Source organism: Miniopterus natalensis, chromosome 10 (assembly GCF_054644295.1).
Source record: "Miniopterus natalensis isolate mMinNat1 chromosome 10, mMinNat1.hap1, whole genome shotgun sequence".
Lineage (NCBI taxonomy): Eukaryota > Metazoa > Chordata > Mammalia > Chiroptera > Miniopteridae > Miniopterus > Miniopterus natalensis.
The window spans coordinates 58109564-58131134 of NC_142090.1; the positions used below are offsets into that span (position 1 = coordinate 58109564).

Consider the following 21571-nt stretch of genomic DNA (forward strand, 5'->3'; position numbering starts at 1 on the left):
TTTATCTTTCTTTTATTTCAGCTGTAAAGATAGAATTAGTGCTCAAGAAGATAAATAGCTCTAGCAATTATGCCAATTTGGGATCTCTTTAAGCCATGGAAATACATCAACACCCTTCCATTATAAGTCATTTTCTATAAAGAGCCAGATGTGAAGTTAAAGGCAGGAATAAAGGAATGTGCAACTTAAAGGTTGTGCTTTTTTTCGGTAAAGACTGCCTCAGCCTATTCTGTGCTGACCATCAAACCATCCTTCGTAGCCCTGGTGCCCCCAGATCCACAGTCTCCTGCACACAGTGAGAGAGGAAAGCATGGATGGCTGGTAGTCACATTGTTTCCTGAGGGACCAGCCTCTTGGGAAAGCATAGGCCTCCGCACCCCACAGGGCACAGCAGAGCGCACTAGAGAGGGATCCTGAAGTTCTTGTCAGCCCTTTGTTAGTAACGGGCTTAAGGCCTGGGCTTCATGCACAAGGCCAGGTTCCTGCCACTCTAAGACTGGTAGGCTTTCTATTAATGGACATGTGAGTTTTCTGCAGATCTAGACCAAAGTCTCCATAATATAGCAACTATTTCTGTGTTGGGGATGCCATTTGCAAACTCCAGAAACACTTTAAAAGGCTATTTGATAATAGAGAGGCAATCACGCAGGTTCATTTAGGTAGTAAGAATGAAAGGTCAAAGGCAAGGGCTTGGAACAGAGAGAAAAATGCGAAGTACCATTTCTTCTCTCTGTTGCTACAAATCACTCCTTAAATTACGCATTTTGATGTACGAGGCAGTGATGTCTTGGGATGGAAATGTATGACATATTTTTTTTCTAAAAATTTAAAAATCTCTTCTCTGATGGCTTCTCCTATTGGTAGCATGCATCACATCACGTCGCATCACAGACTAAATTATTTTCCAGACCTTGGACCGCAAAACTAAAACACAACCAAAACAATGTTTTCTCCATACTAACTTTAGCATCAGCCCCAGCCACATATGAAGTCGCAGTAATCCCTCCCAAACGCATACAGTTACTAGAATTCTAGTAGATGTCAGTTTGATGTTCTGCAGCTCTGAGGGCCCTGGTTCAGATGTTAGCGAGTCGGGCCATTTGGGGACCGTTGGCACAGAAGGGTTGGGACCGGGAAAGGAGGAATGGGTGACTAAGTGGAAGACACGCTTTCTCACTGTTGTCTTGATAAATCTGACTTGAGATCAGTACCTGGGAGGCAGGAGGAAATCCAGACATATAAGACAGACCAGGGTAACAGGAACCAGTCATGAGGAGCCATAAAATGAGGGAGACATTGGACATTTCCAAAGAGGGCCGACGTAGTTGGAGTGAAGGGGAGATGGGCAGCGAGGGAGAGTACACCTTGGTGTGTAACGCAGCAAAACACATTGGCAAAACCTTAAAATTAAGAGGCGGGTCCTGAAGTATATCTATCAAGAAAGTGTTATCTTAAGGTGTATAAAATAATATTGAAAATATTTTCACGTAAGGTGCTCTATCATGTTTCCTCTTAATGAGCATTTAAAAATAATGAGACCTGTACAAAATTTCCTCATGACCTCAGTCCTCCTATTTTTTCTATTGTTGTAAATCTCACAATGAGATGTTTTCTACCAAAGGATTTTCAGGGATATACTCTGACTTGGGAAAGAATATTAGTCTTTTTTTTAATCACTCTTTTTGTTTACTTTTGAAAAAATATTATTTTGTATTAGTTTCAGGTGTACAGCATAGTGGTTAGATAATCATGTACTTTACAAATGTTCCCCCTGATAGTTTTAGTACCACCTGGCCCCATACATAGTTATTACAATATTATTGACTATATTCCCTAGGCCATACTTTACGTCTCCATGACTGTTTTGTAACTACCAATTTGTACTCCTGAATCCCTTTACCTCCTTCACCTAGTCCCCTGACCACCCCCCTTTTAAAATACTTGTTTTACTGCATTTAGTAGGGTCAGTTGAATTTTTGACATGTATAGAAATGGTGGTAAAGTAGCAGTAATGTTTATTATTAATACCAGAAGCTGCATTTGTTCATGGTACACGTGGATGTGCCTGCAGCATGCCAAATGCTTTGTCTGCATCATCTAATTTAATCCTGAAAATCACTCTCAAATAGTTTTCCATCGTTTTCAGACAGGAACAGTTAAGCTTATTTTAGAAAGTTGATTTCCCTATCTTCAATTATATTGTAGCCTCAAGAGCAAATTTACGAATATATCCCTCATATGCCATTTTATACATTCCAGGGCTGAGACTAGGATGAGGCAGGTAAGGCATTCACTTTGGGTTTAGAATTTAAGATGGTGCCTCTCCCCCAAAAAACAAACAAATCAGTAAACCAGATAAGTCACATATTAATGCAATATTTTAAAAAAAATCAAGATAGCTTCAGTCTCTGGCTTCTTTGGTCTCCATCAAACAGTGGTTCATTAGCACCCATTCCCCCAGATCCACAACCTACTTCTTAAACACAAAAGCTGGTGAGGTAAGAGAAAAATGGGCCCATTTGCTTACTGCTGAAGGCACTGTAAACTGGCAAACGGCATGGAAAACATCATGGAAACGTGTTAAAACCTGTAAAGACATTCATTTGCGGAACATTCAAGAAACATAATTTAACATCTAAATGTTCTGGGTGCGTGGGAATGCACAGATAAGGTTCTTGTTTTCATGGAGCTTACCTTCTGGAGTATCCAGGACAATAAACGAGTAATAAAAAACAAAGTACCCTCAAAGAGGAATAATGCGTGAAGACAATAAAAGAGGGCAAGCTGAGAAAAAGAAATGGCAGTGGCGAGCTGTAAGCCATATGAGGCTGGGATTTGGACTGTTTTGTTTACTTTTATATCCTTTGCACCTAGAACAGAGCCCACCACACTGTAGGCACTCAAGAAACCGGTGTTGAAGAATGAAGGTGCCCGCTGGTGAGAGTATAGTGAGTCCTAGGAGAGTGAGATGAGGGGAGATTGCAGACCAGTCCCCTTGTCTATAAGGAGGGGTAATGTGAATCCTCTCGTAGCTGAGTATGTAGAATAAGCGAGAGAACATGTGAAAAGACTCTAGCACATAGTAAATGCTTCGTCTCCGTTATATACCTTCCCACAGTTGTGTTTAGACCAAGGGTGTCATTTGCTGGCTGGTCATGTCTTTTGTGAGAATCAGAAGAGATCAGATAGTTCAGCAGGTAGTTCGTTCAGTGTGCAATCTAGAAGACACTGGGTGACAGAAGACAGATGAGAGGCTCTTATAGGATCAAAAAGCATTACAAGGTATTTTGACTTTTCTTCTTAGAGCATCAGACCCTTGTAGAGGTTGTCCAACCATTCAACAGTCTTCCTTCTTGTTTCACACATAGCACACAGGCCAGTTCTCCTTCCCATCATAATGAACCCATAGAGTTTCAAATACCAGATGCAATGTTATATTATAAGGAAGCCGAAATCAGCCCTCAGCACATCGATTCCTCGTTTGCCTTGAACTAAACTTCAGTAACCCGTAAGTTCTGGCCTATCTGAATTTTCTTTCACATTACTTTAAATGGGAGAACTGTTTTTGGTGATTTTCTCCAATCCTAACCATTTCATGGGTTCACAAGACAACAACTCTCTTTTTTTTTAAGGAGTAGGCAAACATTATTTCTTCTATATCATCATAGGATGCTAAACTCTATCTTTTGACTTAAACAACAAAAATCTTTCCTTTTTACATTTTTCTTATCTTGGCTCATGTCCAGTCTCTAAGGAAATAAACATGGGAAGAAAGAGTCCTGTGGAATGTTAGCCGCACTGGTATTTCTCTGCCTTTTCTCATGCCCCAAGATTCGCCGAAGCTGATAGAAATTCGCCATGCCTCCTCTGAGCAGCGCCACGGCGAGGCATTCTTCTTGTAGGAGTCGGGCTGTAAAAGGTGATGATTTCCTTTTACTCCGTTCGGTTTAAGCCTGTAAAAAGCATTAAGTGAAAAATCAGATATATTTGTTAGGGTATTTATTGCGTTACCAAGTTATATTTTCAGTTCTCAGTGAAAGGTTTATTGAGAACATAAACTTTGAAGAGGTTTTGTTCAGGATTAAAGATTTTTTTTCCCCCCCTCTCTTTTGGCAAAATAGTATCACAGCAAAATGATGCTTTTTAGGACCTATTTTTAACTGTTTACAATTGAGAGACACATCAGACCATTCTGAAGAAGCAGGTACCAGCCTTTGAGACCAGCCTCTGATGAGATTTGTAACTTCTACAGGGTTTTAGAGGAATGAACGGCTATGAAGTTACCCTTTCCATTAACTCACTTTCCCGTAATGCAGATGCACCAATAAGTTAAACTGTTTTTCAGGAGCTTTTTACACTGAAATGGTTTTCACAATATTTATAACCAGTCCATCTGAATGTAAAACATAAGCCAGAGCCAAAGTTTAAAGGGTTTTTTTGGATAAATGAAGATTTGAATTTAAGCTACTGATGCATCTTTTATCATCAAAAAATAAGAGTCATCTATTTCACATTCAATAGTGCTGTGTAATCAACTGCTGTGAATTCAGGAAAATTGGATAATCTTTATTCTCTAAATAGCATAAATATCAGTAACACCGCATGGGTAGGACATTCACTAACAATTTACTTTGCTTCACTCTTGATGTCCTAAAAATGTTTGAACACTTGTGAAATAGGTGAAATAATAAGATTCCTATAATCGATTTAAGCAAGTTATGGTAAGAAAAGGTCAGTCTTCACAGCAGCCCTGTGAAGTGGGAGAGGGTATTAATTTTATCCTGATCTGTATCTAGAGTTGGAAAGGTTACGAGTTGCCTGATGTCCTTCAGGTAACAATGGAATTCCATATGGGGCAAGATCATGTGGTTGAAAAGGTCTAGTGTTTGTGATTGGATATAACTGTAAGCAGAATAACTGGGAAGTTGGAAATCTGTTCTGTTGATTGCACATCCCTTTGGTTTTGAGGATATTCTACACTGACTTGTGAATTTGGAATTTTCTTTTAAGTATTTTGTAAGTTTTAGCTTTCTGTTTAGAAGGGTTAGTTATTACTAATGTATTTTTATTTCCTTTAGCAAAATAAAATATATCCCCTCCTATCATGTCCTTCTGTCCAGAGGATTGAAAAGTACCTACTGTGCTTCTGCTGTTAACCACATTATTAAAGTAAAACACTGAACAAAAATTATAGAATCATATAATCACTACTCTCCTAAATTGAGGAATCTTTTCTAAAACATAACTGAAGTACAAGTATAATTCCTGACAGGTTTGTACTATCCTATATGAGAAAAAAAATGTCAATGTTTGGCAAGCTCTAACAAATCTTAGAGTAATTTTTTTAAATTATATTATATAAACATGTAGAATTATAGGTTAAGTTAGTATGTGTTATAGTGTTTTATATAAGCTATTAAAAAATAAAACTTCACAACTCACAAAAGTCACTGATGCTAGGCACTGGAGAAGAGTTGGAGAGGATTTTAAAGTGGACTCTCTGTAAAAACAATGCAGGGAGGTAGTTAATGGAGTCTTTCCCATAAGCAGGTGAGTGGAAATCTGATCTACTTTTGTGGTTATTAAGGAAAAGTAGATTTAAATAGGTACCCAAGGGCTTTTGTTGAAAAGAATATAACATGAAGTTCACTATTAGTTTTTGAATATTTTATGATAATATCTACATCAGTGGATTTATGAAGTATAAATATGAAAATCTATAGCTTCATATTAGGACATAGGAAAGACTGGTATAATTATTTCACCAGTTTTAAAAAACCAGGCCACTCTTTATTTTAGAGTGAACTTACATATATTCAATGACACCTCTTTTTCCAGGGATGGTAAAAAAAATAGTAATAAAATCAAAGCTAGAAAATTTGGGGTAAATATCTAGCTGAGCTCTGAAATCCAAAGCAAGAATGTAATGTTTTCCTTTTACTGGCCCACTTTTTGGTAGTTTTTAACACCTTTAGCAGTGTCGGTGCTAGTGCTTTCAAAACCCTGATTCATTCACATCCTGCTGAGGGCTCTTCAGCACTTGCTGTACTTTTCCACCAGGTCGCGTTTACTGTGAGGGCGGCTATGTATTGAGTAAGGGTTAGACCTGAAGGAGAGACCTAACCGTAGCAGGGCAGATTAGTATGACTGGCTTTGAGGAGTTTTTGTCTTGCCCATGTTAAGGGTATACTCCACCTGTTGTCTTTATTTAATTTAGGGCAGTTGGGGTGTTAACAAGAATATAGAAAGAAAATTACCCACAGCAGTAGAGTTCAAAATTAAAGGAAGAGAGAAATATTGAAAAATGTAAGGTGTTCTTATGGAAAACTTTAAAATAACCCCATAATCCCCTTACCAACTGGGTAACATACAGCTTGGTATAGATACATTTTAGCAGTAAGTCTTTGTTTTGTTTTGTTTTTGTTTTTTTTTAATTTTTTATTGTTGACAGTATTACAGATGTCCCCCATTCCCCCCCTTTGCGCCCCTGCACCCAACCCCAGCCCCACTCCCACTCCAGGCCTTCACCACATTATTGTCTGTGTCCATGGGCTATGCATATATGCATATAAGTTATTTGATTAATCTCTTCCTGTCCCCCACTCTCCCCCTCCTCTCTGAGATCCGTCAGCCTGTTCCAGGCATCCATGCCTCTGGACCTGTTTTGTTCGTCTGTTTATTTTGTTTATCAGATTCCACATATGAGTAAGATCATGTGATACTTGTCTTTCTCTGCCTGGCTTATTTCACTTAGCATAATGGTCTCCAGGTCCACCTATACTGTCCCAAAGGGTACAAGATCCTTCTTTTTTATAGCTGCGTAGTATTCCACTGGGTAAGTGTACTTTTTTATCCACTCATCTACTGATGGGCACTTGGGCTGTTTCTAGATCTTAGTGATTATAAATAGTGCTGCTGTGAACATAGAGGCACGTATGTTCTTTCCTATTAGTGTTTCGGGATTCTGAGGATATATTCCTAGAAGTGGGATCACTGGGTCAAAAGGCAGTTCCATTTTTAATTTTTTTGAGGAAACTAATACTACTTTCCACAGTGGCTTCACCAGTCTGCATTCCCACCAGCAGTGTACCAGGGTTCCCCTTTCTCCACACCCTCGCCAGCACATGGCAGCCCTTCTGACAGGTGTGAAGTGACACCTCCTTGTGGTTTTAATTTGCATCTCTCTGATGATTAGTGACACTGAGCATTTTTTCATATGTCTCTTGGCCATCTGAATGTCCTCTTTGGAGAAGTGTCTATTCAGGTCCTTTGTCCATTTTTTAATTGGATTGTTTGTCTTCCTGGTATTGAGTTGTATGAGTTCCTAATATATTTTGGAAATTAACCCCTTATCAGATGTATCATTGGCAAATATGTTCTCCCATACAGTGGGCTTTCTTTTCATTTTGTTGACGGTTTCTTTTGCTGTGCAGAAGCTTTTTAGTTTGATGTAGTCCCATTTGTTTATTTTCTCCTTTATTTCTCTTGCCCTAGGGGATGTATCAGCGAAAATACTGCTACATGATATGTCTGAGATTTTACTGCCTATGTTTTCTTTTAGGATTTTTATGGTTTCATGTCTTACATTTACATCTTTTATCCATTTTGAGGTTATTCTTGTGTATGGTGTAAGTTGGTGGTCTCATTGCATTTTTTGCATGTACTTGTCCAATTTTCCCAACACCCTTTACCGAAAAGACTGCCTTTGCCCCATCGTATGCTCTTGCCTCCTTTGTCAAATATTAATTAACCATAATGGTGTGGGTTGATTTCTGGGCTCTCTGTTCTGTTCTATTGGTCTATATATGCTTGTTCTTATGCCAGTACCAGGCTCTTTTGATTACAATGGCTTTGTTGTATAGTTTGATATCCAGTGTTGTGATCCCTCCAACTTTGTTCTTCTTTCTCAAGATTACTGAGACTATTTATGGTCTTTCTTAGTTCCATATAAATTTTTGGAATATTTGTTCTAGATCTGTGAAATTGTGTCGGACTCTAAAATTTAAGAGTCAGAATCTGGATACTCCCCATTTTGTAAGTAAGACCCTTTGATTATCTGCATCAATTAAAATAATACATGTGAAAGCACTCTGTAAACTGTAGAGGTGCCTACAAATAGCATTATCATTATATAGCATTCAATAGTCAGGTGAGCTGACCATTATGGGAATGAGTGTCTACCAGGGAAAGTGTGTCATTAACAGTTTCACTCGAGTAAGTGAATGAGAATTGAACTATTTTCTATGCATAACAAAACATAACCTATTTATGGAAAATACTAAAAATATTATCTGTTTACCTTGAGGGAAGGAGTCTCATTTTTTTTTACAGCAGTGCATTGACAAAGTCTCAGCATTAAACAACTCTGTGTCTCTTCATTATTAATGTAACTAACAGTCTTGCCTCTCATTTCATTGCACAGCCCAGTGAACAGAGAATTTCACTGCACAGGCCTAAATCTTTCCTTACATTAGTCTTTATTTTCCCCGAGAGTTTATTCCAATGTCAGGGATTCCCTTCATGTTCTGTTTGACCAATTACTGACCCCTCTTTGCTAAATGAATAGATTTGAACCTATTTTCTAAAAATAAGTCACTTTTTGAAAAATTAGAGCAGTTTTATGACCACAGTCCTCCCTCCGCATCCAAAGCTTTGATAAGAAGGTGATTAAATGACCATTTTGCTTTTGATGTACAGACAAAAAAAGAGTGCAGCGTCTGACGGGTCTGTTCAGTACAGTCGAGGAAACAGTCAGACTTGTCTTTATGGGTGGGCGGGCTTTATCCCAAATCATTTTCAAAAGATCAGTTGTTGTACAATCCAGTGGCCAGTGCCCATGTTGGCAGCTTTGCCGCAGAGACAGTATGTCCACTGTCAGATGAAAGGATCCGGCCCCCTGGTTTTGCTCTGTGAGGAGTGTGACAGTAAGTAGAGCCTGAAGAGGGGACCCTCCACACCACTCACTCCAGGCCACTCTTGTTTCCAGCTCTGAGAGACAAAGCGCACACTTATGCTGTAGACACAGGCCCACAGTGTGTGTAGTTCTGTCCCACTATAGAATGCAAGTGAGGGATATGCTAGAACTTTTTGTTCCCTTTTATTTCCTTTTAAGCTTTTACATGGAAATCAGTATCTTCATTGAATGCTCTAGTAAGTAAATTAAACCTACTATACCTCTACTCTTATGCCTGTAGCTTTCATGAGCTAAAACATTAATAAATCCCTGTGAAGATTTTTATAGAGATATTTACAAGTCAAACTCTTGGGAACAAAATGTAACTATCTTAGTTGTTCTGCAAGTAGACATATCATCAGTTTTAGAGGGAGTCTTTTTGGAACAGTATAAAAAAAAAAAAAAGCAAAAAACATACAGTCCCAGTTTACAAAATATCTTTAAAAAGACAAAGACCAATTTTTTTCCCACTTCAAAGAAAAAAGAAAATGACACCGTCTGGGAGAAGGCATGCTTGGAAGATGTTTCTTAAAGACCAGGACTTGACCTTAAGATGTTTATGCTCAAAAATGATTTACTTTTTAAATGTATGTTTCCTGGGTAAGTAAAACTTGTGTGGGTATCACAGTGGATGCGCTCAGTCCTCAAGCAAGCGCGTGGGCGGCCCACAGAGGCCGTGGCCCTTTCCACTCGTGTTGCTGTGGCCCCGGCTCTCCTCCCTCTCGCGCCGTCATTTCCAGTCTCCTCAGCTTCCGCAGTCTGCTTTAGTCTGCCAAGAGCTTCTGGATTTGCTTTGTCCTTTGTTTTCAGGATGGCTTAAACTTGGGTGAGTTTTCAAAGGCTGCTTTTCACTATTTGTGTTATTTTCTTTATATATATACATATGTATATATGTATACACACACACATATATATATAACGTATATGCATATGAAGGTAAAGTGTGTGTGTGTTGCATGGATATGGACTGGGAAAATAAAAATTCATTATGATTAGAATAGCAGTCTACCATTATTTTCGACTGTATTAAAAGCATTTGTTTGAAAGTTACTCATAAGATTTTCTCCACATACACCCTCTGAATTCAATAGGGATTGCTTCTCTTCATATCATGAAAATTTATAATTTAAAAATGTCTTAGATTTTTTTTCCCCCAGGAGTTTCCACAAACACCATCTTTTACTTTTCAGAAAATGAGTATGGAATGACCGTGACAGTCTCTTGTCCCGCATACCCAGCCGGGTTTATGTGACCCCTCACGAACACCACTTACTGCGTACACCTCCGAGCTGATCGGCGCAGTTCTGGCAGCATGGGGCAGATCCCCACTCACTGACCTGGGTTTGAGCCCTGAAACCAACAGGAGGGCCTCACCATTGACAATAGCATCTCCCCATTTGTCAGAACATCCTTTGAGATGCATCAGGGTCCCTCCCCTCAAGATGTGGGAGTCCCAATGTCAACCACTCACAGAGGGTCAGCACTCCACCCCAAATGCCGAATGCTCCATGTGAAAAACCCACCATACCCCATCTCTCTAAACTGCTCCCTCCACTGAATTTCCTTGACAAGTCCCCCTGATCCTCCCCTCTCACATCTCTCGATCGTCTGATGTCCAGCCTTCTTGATCAAGATGCAGAGCCATCTGAAAAAATTCTCCTGTGCCCCTTTGTTAACCCTTCCCATCCCCAGCCTCGGACAACCACTGCTCACTTTTCTTTTCTGTACTTTTGCTTTTCCCAGAATGTCATACAAATAGAGTTATGTACTATGTAGCCTTTGGCTTCTTTCACATAGGATGATGCATTTGAGATTCATCTATAAAGTTGAGTGGTAAAGGGACATTACCCTGAAGCAACTCCAGTTAGCTAATTTTTGAAGCTTAATAAAGGTCACCTAAAAGAAATAGTTAAAGAAAAAGAAAAAGAAAAAGAAACAACACTGATTTAGTAATTATTCGAGGGAGAAAGACCTAAAAATTACAAGTGTAGATTATTTTATGGTATCTAATTAGATTGTGGAGATTATAAATATATGCCTATGGGGGGGAAAGTATCTTCTACTACCACTAAAAATCATCTAAAATGGATGAAATACCACAAGCACATCCATTCAAATATATATGTGTAGGTGAAGCAAAAAGAAAGTAAGTGAAATCTCCAGGGGCCTAGGATGAAGAAACAAGTGTTGGCGTAGGTAGTTAGCTAGTTGTTATTAAAGGAAGGGAGCAAAGGAAATCAGACATTATTAAACATAATCAACTAGGGACCATAAGCCTACTTGCTTCCCTAGGAAGTTATAGCTTCACACATTCCCCAGGGAACCACTGGTCTGTTCCCCACAGATCACTGGGGAGAAGGGATTGAACAATAAAGGGGAGGTGAGCACGTGTGCAGTAGGAGTCAAGATGGCAAACGCAGAGGCCCTGTCAGTCTAGCCTGGGAAGAGAATAGACTGGTTAGGAGGTGGACCCATTGGAAGCCCACGAAGGCTTGGGAAGTTGGTTATTTTGAAAAGGTGCCTGTTCCTTCCCAAGCCAGAGGTAATATAATCAGCTTGAAAAAGAAGCTCTCTCTTGCTATTTCTGTGCCTGATAAGTAGCAAGATAGAACTTTTTCCATGATGGGATGGATGGAGAGGGGACATTGGAAACCCAGGGAAACTCCTTTGATTTTTCATCTGGTACCACAAATAAATCTTATCACTGGACCTCATCCTCCCTTGTGGGTCTACTGGAATGCTTTCCTGGCCACACTGCAAGAACCCCATTTCTACCAGCAACACAAGGATAAATAAGTGGTAAAGATGCAGCTGCCTTGTGGTGGTGGTGCTACAACATGAAGTGCAGCCACTTAGGAGTCAGGAATTCCCCACATACAGACAAGGGAACTTCAGCTCAGTAATGGGCTGGCTGAAAAAAATCTGTTTCCAGCAGAAGGAGACTGCAAGGACAATTGTTTGTGTTAGCCTTGGTCCTGGATGGGAATGAAAAAGCCTCCACTTAGAATTCTGTGAGTTTAGGTTAAAATTTGTATAATAGCCATGGCCTCAGAAGCCAACAGAAAGAACTTGGAGTACCTAATTGTTGAGCCAGCCCCAGGACTCCTCACAGAAGCAAAAGAAAATTTCTATGAGGAAAGATTTTCTTAACCCAGGCTCCTTAGGATTCCCAAAGATTAACATTAGCTAAGCATGAGCTCACAATCCAGAATTATAAAACATATATGAGAAAACATTGTGAGTGAGGGTCAGTAGCACAAGCAACAAAATTAGACTTCTCCCTTACCTACAACTTCAGTTGTTGGTAATTATGAGACAAAGAGCATAATTACATTTAAAATGTTGTAAAGAAATAAAAGATCAAGTTTAAAACTTGAACCAGAAACCATCAAAACTGAACATGTAAATTTGCCCAAGACTTCAAAAGAACAAAAATGAACAGTAAAAACGGAATATTAGATGCACCCGATTAGAGAATTAGTGAAACTGGGCGGTAGCTCTGAAATAATTACTTAGAATGGAGAACAGAGGGACTAACAGATGGAAAATATGAAAGAATGAGGAGAGGCATGGAATATTTAATAAGATGGCATTACATTGGCATTCTAAAATGAGAAAAGAGAGAATTGGGGAAAGGCAATATTCTAAAAGTAATGGCTGGCCTTTTTTCCAGACTTGATGAAAGACACGAAGCCTCAAGTTCAGGAAACACTGTGAATACCAAGCAGGTTAAATCAAAAGAATGCCTTCCATTGCAATAGCTGAACTCTGAGGAGGGAGAGAAGAGCTATCAGGCAGAGACAACAGGAGCCTGTGAAATAATATCTCCAGAGTTCAGAGAAAATGCTTTGAACCTAGAATTACTCCCCAGCCAACTATTATCCTATATGAAAACAAAGTAGAGAATTTATCACCAATTTCTTTCATCATGGAAAGAACTTCTAAAGTTTGTATTTCAGATACAAAAAAATAAAAATCTGAGAAAGAATATCTGAAACATGGGAACTAAGGTGATTAAATAAATTGTAAACATGGTAAAGCTGAATAATAACTTTAATCTGTGTCCTTAAAAGCATAGAAAACAAATAAAATATTAGACAATAACAACGTGAGAGATGGGACTAGTGTCCTCAGAATTAAAGTGTTCCAATGTTCTTGTATTGTTTGGCAGGATGGTAAAGATAAAATTTAACTCAAATAGTTAAAGTTAAATGGTAAAATGTTAAGGAGCCATTCACTTGGGGAACTGAGGGTGAAGGTGTAAAGTGTGGAAGTTTCTTCTGATATCCTTGATGGTTAAAAAACACCACCACCACCAAACCAACTTACCCCAAAAGGACACCACTAGCCACGGATTGGGTGGTTCTGTGGTGTTTTTGCTCACATATTTATTGAGTTTCTAATGGGCAGCGGGGGTTATTATTAGGAACACAGTATAACCTTTATATAGACAAGTGAAACATATAGAAATTCATTACTATTCCACCAAGAGGCTCCATAATAGGGGTTAACTAGGGCACAAGAGGATTGAATTAAAATCAGGATAGTGTTTTACAAGAGTTCTGACCTAAATGGGCTAAACCTGGGGGAACATCCTTTCTGTGGCCTCATTACTGAATGAAAGAGCTGCTGCTGTCGGCTAGGAGGCTCATTTCACTTCCCATTATTCCCAGCTTCATCCTCAAAGCACTGAGGATTTCAACTGTAGTATATTGAAGTAGACAGACTTCAGTTTCTTTACATCATTCTTCACTCACTTCTGTATTGAACTATTTCAATTCTTTCATAAGCCTGTAAAGTGTTTCTTAACTAAATTAGTAATGGCTCAAATGGACGAGCCAACTCTTGTGACGTCATACGTAAGACAGTCCAACCAGTGCGACCTTAAACAAATGTATAGAGGAACTTTAACTGTGTGGCATTACTGCAATAGTGAGACTGTGTGAAGCAACTTGTAACACTCATCTTGCGGAGAAAGAAGGTGTCAGATTCTGGATTGGTCATCTGCTGGTGCACTGCCACCCAACCAGACTATTGATAACTGGTCATGTCTTGTTCAAATGAACTTTCTTGAAGAACCTGATTGTTGTATCGTTGTCACTGTGTTGTATGTCTTGGGAGAGCCCTAATGCTTGTTGCCTTAGCATTAATTGAAAATGGAATGAAATATGAACATGTGGTCAAGTTCATAACACAAAAGTAGAGTGGAGCTTTTAAAAACAAGCAACTTTTATATTTGGAGAAGTATTGTCCTAAAATCCAGCTGCACTTCGTAGATACCAGTAGTCATAGGAATTACCATTGCAGTCAATAAAACTGGGCTGCCGGATGCTATTGCCTTGGAAATGGAACTTCAGACGGGCCCCCAGTTTATCATAACTAAGAGCCAAAACGTAGGCTTGGTGAAGGATAAGTCAGTGAAGCCTTCGTGGGAACATTGATAAGCAGTTTTATCAGGCTCAAGCTTGGTGGAATTTCAGCCTCTCTGCTTGGATTATGATCAGCCTAGTTGGAAACTTAGCAAAAAATTCTTGCTGTTCAGCATTTAAAATATGCTTATAATTTTTATCAATTGATCTTTCCTGAAACCATGCAGTATTGAGTTATGTCTTCTTCAAATCTATTTCCATGCCAGAATCTTATCAAAAGGTAAGAAATTTAGAGAGACTGGGTGCTGAAATACCCATCACAATACTTATATGTTTTTAATATCATACAGAATTAAAATCCCAGGAACTGGGAAAACCAATGTAGATCACCTGTGGTTTATCCCTTCATTCATTTCAGACATTGACAGTAGGGCTTCTATGGCTGTTTGCCTGCTACTTCATGTTTATAGCTCCCATATTTAAAACAGTAGACATCAGGTTTGTGTAACCACTGATTTTGTTGGCTTCTGACCAAGTTTATGATGATTTTTTAATGTCTTTCTATAAATCTCATTTTGTGCAGTTATGAAAACCTCCATTTTAAAAAAATCACAAACCTCTGGTGGAAAAGTTCATGTAAAATCCACATTGTACAGAAGCACATATCTTTACTGTCTCCAGACAAAACGTCTGAAAACTAATTTAATGTTTGCACTTTGGGGTGCAACTTAAAAGAGAGGGCCTAAAAAAAAGAATGAGTGAGCTATTAAAAGATTTTCAGGAAAATATTTTGCTTGTCTTGTGTAAGACATATGGAATATTCCCCCAAAAAACAGAAGTTAGTTTCTGCTAATGAATTGAACATATATCTAATATTTTATATTCCTGTTGAACTGTAATTTTATATTCCTGTACTGAACATTTTGTCTTATTATTTAATTGATAAAACGGTGCTGTGTATTGATGTTAATTCAATCATCTATTTATATTGTCTGGATGTATGTTTATAGTTCTCTGGGGAAAATAATTTGTCAGTGTCCATCAGCTTGTAAAACTCATTGTTACAGTTCAAGCATCTAAATAAATATTGAAATGCAAAAATAAAGTTAAAAGTAACCGCTAAACACATGGAAATAGAATGTATAACTTCTAAAACAGGAGATGGAAATTTGAATTTCAAAATTCAATCCAAAAGAAGACAGAAAAAAACAAAAAAGATAAAGCAGGTCAAAATAGAATGCCAGAGTAAGATGGTAGCAGTAATTTAAATATAGCAGTAATCACAAAATGTAAATGGAGTAAAATTTCTTCTTAGAATATGAGGATTATTTAATTGAATAAGTATTAAACCCGGCTATATAGTATTTATGAAAGAGACACCTTAAAATTATGGATATGAAAAATTAAAAGAAAGAGTCTTACAAAAGGTATGCCAGGCAAATACTGAATGAAAAAAACACCTGAAGTTATTAAATTAATAGGAGAAAAAAAATGAACTTTAGCCCAGAAAGTTTTATTAAAGATCAAAACGGTCAGTACAGAAGGATTGATGACTTAATTTACCAGGAAGAGATAGCAGTGCTAGATTATTATGCACTTAATTACTCAGCTTTAGAATATATAAAACAAAAATTGATGGAATTACAAGAAAAAAATTTTTTAAATATATCTTTATTGATTTCAGAGAGAGGAAAGGAGAGGGAGAGAGAGAGAGAGAAACATCCATGATGAGAGAGTCATTGATCGGCTGCCCCCTGCACGCCCCCGACTGGGGGTCGAGCCCGCAGCCCAGGCTTGTGCCCTGACCGGGAATCGAACCCGGATCGCCTGGATCCTAGGTCGATGCTCAACTGCTGAGCCATGCCCGGCCTTGCACGAGAAAAATTTTTAAAGTCTACCGTTACAATGGGAGATGGCAAACAATAGCCACGACTATTGTAACATTCTGATAAGGTACGCCTCTGGCCTGGGATAAAACTTCCAAATCCTGTAAGATAGCCCGAAGCGTCGTATCTCAAACAGCTTAGATGGTCTCAAAGGTTCTGGTGATGACAGGAACTCTGGTGTTGAAAATGCATGTGGAGAGTTGGAATAAAAGTGGTTCTTAAAATGCAAGTGAAGAAATAGCAAACTTTCTAAGTTAAAATTTTATATATGTAATTTATATATTTGTGTATAAATATAAATTCAGTTTGAATGTCAGATAAGCATTTGTCTATTTCATTGACATAATTAAGGTTTACTCAGTTTGGGAGATGAGAAATGAAATCGTCTTATATTGATGAATTCCTTATATTTAGGTATATATGTATAAAATTTAAATGTGACCAGCAGTCTATTTCAAAAACAAAGATACAACTACAAATATAATTCTTCAAAATAGTGAAACCATGCTTCAGGTATGATCCATGGCTTGTTGGAGCCGTAGGGACTGCGCACATAATGTGGTTGTCACTCTTATAACAGAGTCAGGACTAAAACTCAGATCTGGTCTCAACCTGGTACTGGTTTTATTTCATCACAGCCATAGAAAATGGAAACCAATGTGTTTTTCACCGTGATTATAGATAAACTGTACATGTATTATAAGTCCAATTTTTAACATAAAGCCTACCTATTGCAAACCTTGCATTTGATATTTTTAGAACCTTAATGGAAAGATTGTAATAGTGAGAGCGTCTTAGGAATAATTTGGGTGGCCCTGGCCCTTCTTAAAGGAAAAGGGAGGAAACTGTAGAGACTTGATGGTGCCTCTTTTTCCTGTGGGAAAATTTCCCTTTGCCAGGCAGAGACATTTAAAACCAATCCACTGATCAGGTTTTTAAAAACAGCCGTTGCAGCTGCCAAACACCAAACCATCTATGATACCTTCATGTGCGAAGATTTAGAGAGAAAGTCTCTTAGGTTAGACCTTTAGAGAAATTTTTTTTTCTTTTTTCCCTTTTTCTTCCTCTGCCCAAGTTCATTGCTTCCTTCCCTCTTCTGCTCTCCCAATCCTGCCTGCCCCCATAACAATTTTAAATCAATACTAAAAAGCTGCTTGAGGAGGGGAGTGGAGGGCTGTTGGGCACTGAGGAAAGGTGTTTATTGGCTAACTGGGTGTTTACTAGCTTCAGGGTGCAACTTTCCCACGGAACAGATACCCACTGGCAGGTGCAACTTTCTCCACGGGCTTCTGGCTGCCTCTGAGTCTGTATTTGTTGAATCTTGTTGCAGACACACAGGAATCCGAGGGTAAACGCCTTTAGAAACAATCTGAGAGCCTGGCAAATACAAACCACTTTATTTATTTAATTAATTGTTTTTTTCAATTATAGTTGACATTCAATATTACATTAGTTTTAGGTGTATAGCGTAGTGGCTAGACATTAATATAGCTTAAGAAGTGATTGCCCAATTAGTCTAGTACCTAACTGACACCATACCTAGTTATTTCAGTATTGTTGACTATATTCCCTGTGCTGTACTTGACATCCCCCTAACTATTTTAGAGCTGTAATTTTGGATAGGTTTGAATTCACTCAACTTTCTAAATGAGCAACCCACTACCTTCTCAGACTCCCACCTAGCTTCCCCTGGTATTAGATGGGAACAGAATTACCTTATTGGACTGACATAAATGAAAGAATGCAAAAGTGCTTTGACACATGTTCAACTATCCATAAATGGTAGCCATTATTAGAAACACTTTTTTATTATTAAGCTAATTATCCAGGATTGATCGCACTGATCAGTGCAGTAGAGATTCCGTGAAAAGCAAGGCTGGGCTGGGTTGTGTGGTCTGCTACCCATTTGAAAGCTGTACCACATGGAAGACTTTACTCCTTTGCTTTTTTTGGTATTCTTGAGACATATTTTCTATCTACTGTTATTTTAAAGGTCATCTTGAATTGATTCTGCCCCATATGGTTTAAGCATATCCCCTTTGTTAACCTGCATGCTAATATTTCGATTGTTGACATTTGACAGTGTACTTATTCCAAAAACTTTATATTCAATGTAAGAAAATGTGAATTCTTAGATAAAAAGTAACATAGTAACTAGAGAATTTAATAGCAGTTTTATTTTAATTCTCCTGGTTATTTTGTATTAATTTTCCTATAAATGTATCCATATGTGTATGCAGTACATAGATCCTCTGAACAAATTCTGGCAACTATTTGATAAATTATCCTCTGAAATTTTCTACCTCTGGACCTAGTTCTAGCCTGCAAGTATCAACCCTTTGCTTATAGAAGGAATATTTTAAATCAATGAGACTAAGGTTATATGAGTAAAAGCCAGTTTAGAGTAACAGATACTCTGAGAACCAATATGAATTCGGCTTCTGTTTATTTTCAACAGATAATTCAACTTGTTTTCTTGGCCAGGAATAAATAAGTCCAGAAAATTTGGGTGAGCCTTACGTCTTATTTAGTGACTTTTCATGTTTGGTCTGATTTCCCTCTTTTGTGCTTGTTTTCAGGCTCAGCTATGTGAATTATGCAGAGGATCTGGCCTCCAAGCTCCTACAGTGTTCCCCAAAGAACAGACTATCAGCACAGGCTGCCTTGAGCCACGAGTATTTTAGTGACCTGCCCCCACGGCTATGGGAACTGACCGATAGTGAGTAGGACAAATCCACAACATCCAAGCAAAGCAGGGACATCATTTTAGTATCTGTGTGTAACACACATGTAGAGAGATTAATGTTTGCGTGTGAATGTGTACATGTGTAAGATTATGTGCTTGCATATATATTATGAGTTTGTGTGTGTTTGTATATACATATATATATGTACATTTATGTGTGTGTGTGTGTGTGTGTAGTGAGAGAGAGAACAGAGGGAAAGGGGGGTTGTGTGTGTATATATTTAGTGGAATCCTGCCATTCAAACGCCAGCTTACCAGACAGAGGAAGAAAATGGATTCCTTTTTTGCTATCTCTGCTCTGCAGTTTGCAGCCGCGTGTCTTTGTATTTGATTATGTGTGTGTCCAAAAAATGATCTGAGCAGTCATAAAGGAAAAGGAAAATATGATTTACATATTTATGCATACAGTACTTTTTAACTGGCTGCAGTACAGAGGAGAAATGATTCATTTCTGTTTGATTCTCAGAGACCATCTTGGTTATAACAAAAACCTTAAAAAGGGCTGCTAGGCAGTGAGCTGACGAATAGAGTTGGCAGTTGGCTAATGTGCCGAATTGACATGTAGGGACTGAAGACATAATTCATTTTAACTGCAAATGCTCTTGGTATTAGTACAGTCAGATCTTCTCTAGATCTCTTAAAACAAAACACATTCCTGGGTGGGTTTTTGTTTTGTTTTTACAAAAGTGTTCATATTTACACAGCCTCTCTCAATTACATTTTAAATATTCGGGGAAGGGTTTATGGCTGGGAGGATCTCATCTTTCTTCCAAAGTGCGAAACAGAATTCTTGTGAAATTTCGCAAAACACTATTGAAGTTAGAACATTTCTGTTGAATGGTGATACGTCCTTTCCACATGCCCGTTAGAGATACTTCTTCTCGTTCTGATTGCCTTAAAATTAATACACTGCATATATGCATAAATATTTGCAATATGCTTATTAACCCTTAAGTGTACATCACTTGCCATGCACATACATACTTATTTCTTTAATCGTTTGGATTTAGACTTTTCCCCCATTGTATTAGATTCTCCTGACAGCAATAACCCTTTTATTTTGGAACTAAGTCATAGGTAACAACTGCTCTTGGGTGTTCCTAGGCTAAGTGTTTTTTTTTATAATCCCACAGTTAATTTGAATTACTTTTTATTACCCTGAAGTGACTATAGATACATAACCCACTACTCCCCCTATGCTTTGTTAAATTTTTTTATATTACATCTTTGTTTTATATTCTGCCCTGCTTCCTTTCTAAAAGTCTTCCCACTGACCATTACAACAGCTATCCCCATTTTTTAAAAATTAAAGATAAAATCCCTATGGAAAAATAATGAATTGACGACACGTCCTTTTATACTGAAGGGAAAAAATGATGCAAGTGGGCTTATTAGTTTATGGCTCATCAGACTCAAACACATGGTTTGTTTCCCTTTTTAGTATAACTTGTAACTCGACATCGCTCCTCCTTGGTGACATCTCAATCCCATCTGACTTGATGATTGAGCTTAAGCCAGGATTTTGATGGTCTGTGAATTCTGAATTTTGTAGTCGTACTTTTCTGTTAATATGGACTTATTACTCACTTGCCACTTAGTTTATCAGCCAGTGGTTAAATCCATTTTCTATCAGTAAGTAAATGCCTCCACATTATCACTCGGCAGCAGGCTGCCAGCGGAGACAGCCTTGTCCCCGTCATTAACAAGCACAATGTATGCAGAACACCAGAGGGGAATTAAAACCACAAAAAATACCTCAGGGTGGTATTTTTAATATGAGAATTTAATTTGTAATTTCACAGATTAAGAATTTTGGCTGCATTAATCCCTTTATCAGCTCACAGCAGGCTATTTGAAGAAGCATAACCATAAGGTGATATTCATTGGCGGAAACACGTCTTTGCATAACGTTAAACATCAGGAGGAGTGAAACCTTTTGAAGGGGGGAGAATAAAGATGAAAAATCATTATTTTTTTAAAGCAAGGTTCTGCTAAATGCCTCTGGTAACAATTTTGAGTTACAGAAATGCTATTTCTGTGTGTAGTAGATAATCATTATGAAGCATAAATCCAGTCTCAAGAAAGGGCAATCCCAGTGTTAAATACTGTGGTCATTTCCATTTTGAACAACGTGGTAGACCTTGTAAACATGTTTACAAAACAAGGAATCCTGAGACTTTGGAGACTTTGGGAACTAGTTCTAGGTGAAATGACTAGTTTGGGTGACTGTTATCTAGGTTAATATTCTGTAGACTATATTTAGAAATTCTTAACAGTCAGTTTTACATGAGTGTGGAGTCTTGTCAAAGTTCACCTGCTGGCAAGTGGCAGTAGAGCTGGCAACACCCTCATGTGCTCCCTTTCCAAGGAGATTTGATAAGAGGTCCCCCTGGGAAGACGTGTTGCAGAACCAATAAATGGATTGTCTTCGCCAGCAAGTCATGGTTTAGATTCATCAATTCCAAGAACCTCACTGCATTGTGTGTTCAGGCCGCTACAGCAAAATATCATAAATGGGGAGGGCGGGGTGCTTAAACAACACACCATTTCTCACAGTTCTGGGGCCTGGAAAGTTCAGGATCATAGTGCTGGCTAATGTGGTTCCTGTGAGAGCCTT

The 21571-nt window shown here is 38.3% G+C and overlaps 1 protein-coding gene and 1 pseudogene across 1 annotated transcript in view; both read left to right on the forward strand.

Moving 5' to 3' along the window:
- CDK14 (cyclin dependent kinase 14) overlaps nt 1-21571 on the forward strand; it is a 496763-nt gene that overhangs the window by 396127 nt on the left and 79065 nt on the right. Inside the window, exon 13 of the mRNA XM_087821147.1 lies at nt 18788-18927. Coding sequence (XP_087677273.1) covers nt 18788-18927 — 140 coding nt within the window. The remainder of the gene's footprint in view (nt 1-18787; nt 18928-21571) is intronic.
- On the forward strand, nt 8837-14394 carry LOC148092270 (protein tyrosine phosphatase type IVA 1 pseudogene; annotated as a pseudogene).